The 8,367-nt window shown below is 43.2% G+C and overlaps 1 protein-coding gene across 1 annotated transcript in view; it reads left to right on the forward strand.

The window, feature by feature from the left end:
- Nucleotides 1–3,911, forward strand: part of LOC109488198 (isoleucine--tRNA ligase, mitochondrial-like) — a 27,234-nt gene extending 23,323 nt beyond the window's left edge. The window contains exons 23-25 of the mRNA XM_019792379.1: nucleotides 1,486–1,670; nucleotides 2,271–2,436; nucleotides 2,664–3,911. Coding sequence (XP_019647938.1) covers nucleotides 1,486–1,670; nucleotides 2,271–2,436; nucleotides 2,664–2,812 — 500 coding nt within the window. The 3' untranslated portion in view covers nucleotides 2,813–3,911. The remainder of the gene's footprint in view (nucleotides 1–1,485; nucleotides 1,671–2,270; nucleotides 2,437–2,663) is intronic.
- Nucleotides 3,912–8,367: the final 4,456 nt, after the last annotated feature.

The raw sequence follows: 8,367 nt of genomic DNA on the forward strand, positions 1-8,367 counted from the left end.
AGGAAAGGGATGGTTCTTCACTACTAAGAGAAGTGATGGTTCTTCAGTACTAGGGAAAGGGAAGGTTCTTCAGTACTAAGGAAAGGGATGGCTCTTCATTACTAGGAGAAGTGATGGTTCTTCAGTACCAGGGAAAGGGAAGGTTCTTCAGTACCAGGGAAAGGGATGGTTCTTCAGTACTAAGGAAAGGATGGTTCTTCAGTACTAAGGAAAGGGATGGTTCTTCAGTACTAAGGAAAGGGATGGCTCTTCATTACTAGGAGAAGTGATGGTTCTTCAGTACCAGGGAAAGGGAAGGTTCTTCAGTACTAAGGAAAGGGATGGTTCTTCAGTACTAGGGAAAGGGATGGTTCTTCAGTACTAGGGAAAGGGAAGGTTCTTCAGTACTAAGGAAAGGGATGGTTCTTCAGTACTAAGGAAAGGGATGGCTCTTCATTACTAGGAGAAGTGATGGTTCTTCAGTACTAAGGAAAGGGATGGTTCTTCAGTACTAAGGAAATGGATGGTTTTTCAGTACTACGGAAAGGGATGGTTCTTCAGTACCAGGGAAAGGGATGGTTCTTCAGTACTAGGGAAAGAGATGGTTCTTCAGTACCAGGGAAAGGGATGGTTCTTCAGTACCAGGGAAAGGGATGGTTCTTCAGTACTAGGGAAAGGGATGGTCCTTCAGTACTAGGGAAAGGGATGGTCCTTAAGTATAGAGAATAGGGACTCCATCCTATGGCCTTTAAATATGTTAGATCTGCTTTTCTTTTGCATTCTTACAAAACCTGCTTTCATCACACTCATTCAGATTCATTTCAGTTTATCCTCCATTGTTATCATTGGTTCCTCCACTTCAGGTTGTACTGTGATGACCAGACCTCGCTGGGCAGGCGTGGCTGCCAGACTGTCCAGTTCCACATCCTGGACGTGCTGACCAAGACTCTGGCACCTGTCCTGCCTCACCTAGCCGAGGAGATCTACCTGCACCACACCTGTCTGGGGGAAGGTATGTGTCCATTCTACCTCACCTGTATCAGGTGTGTTCCACACTATGCATAAATTATGTAAATATGGCGATCTGTATAATTGATGAAATGTTAAAATGAAGCCTGCCTGCATATTACAACAAATGAAATTTGAGTAGATAAGACCATCAATTAAAATAGATAATGCTAATTACAACCTTATTTCATACTCCATTCCATGGAGGTTGTTTTTTTCCAAACAAAGGTCAATGAACTTGACCAGGTGGTAACTAGTGCTGTAGCAGAGGTGTTGGAATTACATTATGTAGCAAGTGGCAGGACAGAGTTGGAAGGACTGGTCACCATGTACATGTATATAATGAATGTGTTGAGTAAGAATAAACAGAGCTGTAATTTGTTAGACTAGACTATGTGAAGGTAAACACCATACATTTGCTCTGCAACTGTTACCTTAAAGTTTTTAGTTTTATACAGTCTTTGCTAAACCAGGTTTGTCTTCCTCCACCATCAGAAGTTCAGAGTGTGTTCAAGTCAGGCTGGTTTGAGACTGACCCAGGCTGGCACAGACCTGACCTTGAGCCCCTGTGGAGAGTGGCTGAGGATGTGAGAGATGCCTTCAACAGGCAGATAGAGTCAGCAAACCCCAGGCTGTATGATGTGGCCATTTTTGCATCAAGTACAGTCTATGACATGCTAAATGTAAGTGGGGTTGGTGCTCACATACTAACGTATGACACATGTACTCAAAGATTGAAAATAAAACACAGTTTCAATGTAAACATTCAATGGATGGATTGGATGAAAATTGTTCTTGTTCAACAGGGAATTTCCAGGTCAGGAGAAAGTGGTATAGGCTTGCACAAGCCAAGCAGCTTGTTTTTGAACTACCATTGCATTTCTGGTCAGAAACTTTGGAAGAGGTAACGCAAAGGACAAATAGATTTATCGTGTAAGATTTGTACGAGCAGTTCTGTTAAAACTGGCTTTGAAGGGCCGAAAGGCAACCAAACTCGAGATCATGAGGTTGCAGGTTCGATTCCTTACATTCCTGGCTAGACATCATTTCCTTGGGAAAGACACTTTACACAACTTTCCTTTTTACTCCACCAGGTGTAAAATGGGGAGTACCTTCTGGTGGGGAGGTAAAAGGTGGTGATAGGAGAGGGATGGACTCCACCTTCCAATACTGTGTTCTTGATGCAGTGGATCAACAACCCACTGCCCCTATGGCCTTAGAAAGGCCATTGGACCACCTCTACATTTTTTAAACAACTTGAGATCCGTGTGTTGTTCCTTCAGGTGCTGCAGTCTGAGGAAACGTCATGTACCTCTGATCTGTGTGAGATGATGATGTCATCTTTCGTCTCTTTGCACCCAGAGGACCATCCAGAGAACAGTCCAATATCCGGGACTAAACAGACTCTGTCTAAAGTCTCACAACATGAGTGTGTAATGTCAGGTCCAGGTAGGTTTGCTTTCCTGATGGATAGAAAAAAATTATTTGTATTCCACACCCCTTTTTCCTGTAGTGTAGTTGTCAAATCTGCTGTATTCTTTGAAAATGATGCTATGGTATACCACATATAGCGTAGTTGTTGAGGCTGACATTTCAGTAAATTGATACATACTATCGAACTGTATCATACCTCTTGAATCTTTTAAAAAAATAAGGGGAACTTCTTGTCCTTCCAGATGGCAGCAAGGAGTTGGCCACCTTCACCCTCCACGTTTCTCCAGCCTCCCATCAGAAGTGTGAACGCTGTCGGAAGTACGTGGCTGAATCCCCGACTACACCGTGTGACAGATGTCTGGCTGTCATGGCTGACTCCTGGGCCACATGACACGAACTATCACCTAGTGTATATCTGATATTTTTCACAGTAATTTTATGTTCACAGTTTTCACAGTCACTTCTGTACTATGAACTTTATTTATCATTACTATCATTACCTTTATCATATCATTTGTCTTTCACCTCACTCCCCCTTCCCTGCCACTGTGAAAATTTGGTTCCGTAAACATGTTCATTTTCCTCAGAACGTGAACATGAAGACAAAGTGAATTACAGTATTTTTAGTTATGAGAAGAAATTCATAATTAGAAAATAATAATTGGAAAATAATTAGATTCATATGACATGTACAACTCTAGCACAAAGATGGACCATTTTGAAAACAATATTGACAAAAGATAATAATTGCTTTGTCTTTTATGGTTAACATATTATAAACTTTATCCATGTAGGAAACTTATAATAACCTTTAGCATGCTGAATCAAGTGTGGATCAGTACCAAATTTAAGGTATGTAGGATGCTGAAGGTTAATTATACATTTTATTTTCTGTTAAAAGTATCCTTGTAAGAGATAGTAGTCACACTTATCAGGGTCCTTATGATGACTAGTGAACTGTTTTAAATAAATCCATGTGCAAACAAATTGCCTTTTACAACAGTGGTGTGTGATGTACATTTATGCGGACCATATATTTGACATTATATTTGCCCTTGTCAGAAGGTGATTTTTGGTTTTGGCTTGGTCATTTTTTTGTCAATAAAGACCTAATTTGCAAACAGAGAAAAATGCTATACATTTTGTAGATAGTGAGCAGCATTCTGTATGGAACAATTTGTCATTCGATGATCAGTCAAGTGTGTGGGTAGCCATGTTGGTGGCAAGCCTCCAACATAAGAGAGACTGTGCTTTCGAGAGTAGTCAAGTGGTGTTTTGTTGATTAATTATGTCATGATCATAGAGTTCTTGTAAATTTGGCGTGGTAGTTAAGCAACACTGGACTTCAGCACCCAACACTCGCTGGCAATACCTAACTCCTAAGTATGGATTGTTTAAAACTTTGTTTCTTAGGAGGGAGAGGCAGACAAGACAAATCCTATTAAAATGATTAAAAGTTTTGTCAATCCGGTTACTCCTGTCTAGTTCTGTTGATGCAGAGAAACGTTATACGGTTACAACATCATCTACTTGGCTATAAATGTTCTCCTGTATCCACCACATCATTAATAACGTATTCGGCCGCCTCCTTTGTTGATTATTATACCGGCTCTTATCCCTCCCCCAGTTTCTGTGGTTTATCTAGCACTAATCTTGTTTGTTTTGCTAATAGCGATCCAAATAAAGTTGCTCCGAGAAATGACCTGAAAGAGCGGCATCTAGTGGCTGCCTACGTCACACTCTCATCTACAGTAGCCACTTCTCCGGTCATGTTCACTGTTCGGGAAAGTTGTTTACTTATTCAGGGGAAATAATTTCATTTAAGCCCGTACAATGGATGTGTACAGTTACGGTAGTATCAGATACCTTGCCTCCTGGTGAGGTGTGGGTTAAAAGCTAATTACCCGGATAAAAGGCGCACCTGGGTAACGGATATAAAAAAGCAACCCTAAGCCCCCGGCTCTACGTTCAGATGACCTGGGCCTTCGATACCAATGGAAACCTCGGGCAACAGATCTTGTTGGCTGTTATCTATGTGGCATATTTAACCCCCACGGTGTGCTTCTTGGAAGCGCGTGTCTCTCTTGTAAGTTTCCCGAGCTGTATCTACGAGTAACTTCCTCGTCAGTTCTTTGCATCAAGAGTTGTAAATTGAAGGTGAGCAGGGTTTTCTTTTACGATGTTAAGGCAGCATGGAGTGTGGAGTTTTAATGACACTACATTGGTAGAATGCTCAGGCTTTCCTGTTTTGCCATCGTGATTTTTCACATGTTGACGTGACAACAAGTGACCGAGCCAAAGTGATCCTATTGGAACTTAATCGTTTACGAAGGCGCTCGTCGCAGTAAGAACGTCCACAGATACGATGTGTGCGTACAATCTTCTAAAATCACTGCTGCGCTCAACACCATATAACTTTGTTATGTACGTTATATGATAACGGAAGACAATAGAAGTAACTAAATCATTGTATCCATTGTAGCCACTAAATGTAGCTATCTCCACATTTGGTTTGTTGACGACCAAACACAGAGGCAAGGTTGACTGCATAAGTCAGCTCGCCAGCTGAGACGACCCTGTAATAATACATTTGCTGCTGCAGTCATCACAATTCACAAGTTCACATTTTCTCTTTGGTATTTGCAAACACAGGTAGATGTTTACATAGAACTTCTGACAACAGTGACAACTCGTCACCAAGGTAGCCCGGAGGGCTTTGGTCTTTGTTGAAACTACGAGATGTTTACAAAGTACTTGTCATACTAGCAACTGACTGTGGCTCATGCACAAAAACAGACATGTCGACTGTGAAGAAAAACCTTAGTCGTCGGCGCCGAGAAAAACGCCGAGTGGCCAGCCGAACCGAGGAAGAGGGCTCCACCGATCACCAATCTTACCCACCATCCTGGACGGAACGCGTCGCCACAGAAAAGAGACAACGCGTCTACCAACAGCAAAACAACATCGTCAAGAAGGAATACGAGAAAACGTTACAGACCATCCGTCGAGAGAGAAGAACCTTCAGGAAGGACATGCGTAAAGCAATGGCTCTGTTACGGACAAGCCTGTCAAAAATAACAACAACGGGAGAAAGGGGGAAGTCTAGGAGGCGTCAAAAGTTTGTTCACTTTCCACATTTGCCGCTCTCAGGCGAAAGCGGTGCATCAAGGCATGACGACCATACGGAAACAAAACTTCCTACCGTACACGTAGTAGGTGGCAAATCGCGACGTAAGCCAGAGCCAAAAGACCCTACAGAAGAACAGAAACCCCTGAAGGAAGACGGGTCTCTGCCAGTGCTGAAGAGATGGGTAGAATCTGAATCTGAACAACCGCCTGATAGTCGCAGTCCGCGGATTGACCCCACGTCTTTTCCGCGGGTAGGGAAACTGGACTCACAAGTCTTCATCACCAAAATCACGTCTGATCATGACATCACCTCTGCTCACGAGAACGTTGGAAGGAACAAATCGTACAAGAGTACACCGATGTTGAAGGAAGCACCTCCCAAGACGGACCAGACACCTCTGCATACAGTCATAGAAGAACCTGAGGGTAATGCCAATGATGAGAGTGATGAAGGAGACGAAAGCGTCCCCATCGCGGCGTATGTAGATCAGAAACCGTCTGTATTGCCCGTGGCTGAGGCAAAGACAAGATGTCGCACCTGGCCCGGAGAGGGGCCTGTGGAAATGTTTCCCGGTAACGGATACACGTCTGACATGATGACACGGCTGCTCCAAAACGGCGTGCTGTACACGTACAGGCCGCCCGACCAGGCTCCGTTATGGCCGGAACCTGACCTCAACACCAGGCTGAGAGCGGCCACCTTGCGGTCTGATGCACTAGTGCGGGCCGGGAAAGACGGAGGAGGGATGCGGGCGTGGTTGGGACTCGCATCAGAGCAAGAACCGAACCCCATGAGGAGGCCTTCCATTGGACAGAGAAGGAAGAGCGTAGTGCAGTTGAGACGAGAGAGTCTTTGGTCTCTGGACAACTACGAGTAACATCAGTCTTCTTAAAATATTCGCGAGAAAGACTCGGCTGTTGTATAAGTCTGGAGGTTAGTTAATGTACACTATTTGATTTAAATTGTTCGGACGTTTCTTGAGGGGCTGCTACCAAAGAGGCAACTCTGGATTATGACTCCTCTGTATAACGTTACATCTCCAAAATGGCGCTTGAAAGTTGTCCAGTCCGACTATTAGTGTACGTAAAAGGGGAGCCGTAAAAATACTAAAAGGACATTTCCCTTGTGTTAACTACACCAGTAACAAGTCCCCCAATAGCTACCTGTGTTGTGTTAAGATAACATTCTATTCATTGATACTCACGCGATCAGTAAATCAATTACAAAGCACACAATCTTTCCACACCTGCAAACAGAGGAACGAACTGTGTTGGTAGAGTAATGCAGGTTTGAACCGCAAGGCGGTGCATCTGTGACGTTCCAACTTCCGAGTAGCTTTCTGGCAGAAAACTGTTCTGCAGTGCCATTTTAGTTGTGTTCGTCGTTTCCTCCCGCTGTCGTCTTAATTAAGAAACGCTGAAATGACTTACCGTATTTGGAAGTTAATTGAAGCAAGGAGCTTATAAAAACGTCCTTGATTTAGGGTTATCAAAACGTTCTTGATTGAAGGTGAACACTGAATTAAACATAACTTATTCAAATAAGAACCTCATTTGTATGTGACGAAAAGCTAGAATAGCATTTACAATTGATGAGCATTTACAATTAGTCGGAAATGTTAACATCATCTGGCGAAGGTAAAAGGTCGTGGAACTCTTGTTGGATATCTAGCCTCATGTGCAGGCCCCGCGGCGGTGGGGAAGAGTTTTTAACGCGTTATTTTATTAATATAGCCGGCCATCCTACATAGCCGCCGAGAGAAGGTTGCTTTCCGCCCACGTCGGCTATGTAGGATGGCCGGCTATATTAAAATAACGCGTTAAAAAATCTTCCCCACCGCCGCGGGGCCTGCACAGGAGGCTATTGGATATCATACTTTACTGGTACAGAATAGCGACCCTCTGTGGCAGAGGTCATGAATACCACCCTGATATATTGTCCAGTAGAAACCTTGAAACTTCATCCGAATATAATTCGTTTGTGCTTTGTTGGTAGATCTATCCAGTAGCCTAGAACTCCAGACGTGATTCAAGGGCATATAAACAGCGATGGTAACCATATACCCATGAAATACGACTTCTTTACAACGGTTTTCCCTTACAAATCTTGCAGAAGCAAATAGTTTTGTCAGGGAGTCCGTAATCTCCATTTAATCCACGTAATCCGCGAAAGATCCTTATCTGGATTTTGATAACAGGTCATATCAGGTGTTGGTGAGGTGCGACCGGTCCCGAGCCTAATTCTCTGTGGCCTTGTCGACCCTGTGGTGTCTAATCTTACCATTCTGTTTTGAGTGATTTCCAGCTAAAACTTCAGCAATTTTAACGCTTTTAACACAATAACCAAACTTCACGAATTGACCTCATTCTACATTTATTGGGCATTTCCTTGAATTTATTCCCCGGCAACCAGAGAAAAGCAGCAATCGGCATAAAATACAAATCAAAGTTTATACATGACCTATACGGCAGCCACATAAATGTTTATGATGTGCTAACTTCCAGGCATAAATGGCAGTTTTATTATCTGCTGAAAGGTCCTATATACTCTGGACAGAAATTATTTATAAATCTTCAGAGGCCAATATGATTCTTTCCCTTTGCTCTTTATATGTTCTTTATATTTTTCTTCTGGTAAAAAGTTTGACAAAGCCTCGAAACTGCCGAGTTCCGGTAGCCGGGCGCCCCTGTAGTAGAAAACCGCAGGTAATTGATACGTGTCAAAACATCCTGTGGACACGAGCGCACAATTAACTGTGCTGCCGTACTGGGAGAATGGCCTGGGTAATGTGATATATCGTTCATAGGGTTCCTTTG

This window comes from Branchiostoma belcheri, unplaced genomic scaffold (assembly GCF_001625305.1).
Source record: "Branchiostoma belcheri isolate BF01 breed outbred unplaced genomic scaffold, Haploidv18h27 scaffold92, whole genome shotgun sequence".
NCBI classification, from domain to species: domain Eukaryota; kingdom Metazoa; phylum Chordata; class Leptocardii; order Amphioxiformes; family Branchiostomatidae; genus Branchiostoma; species Branchiostoma belcheri.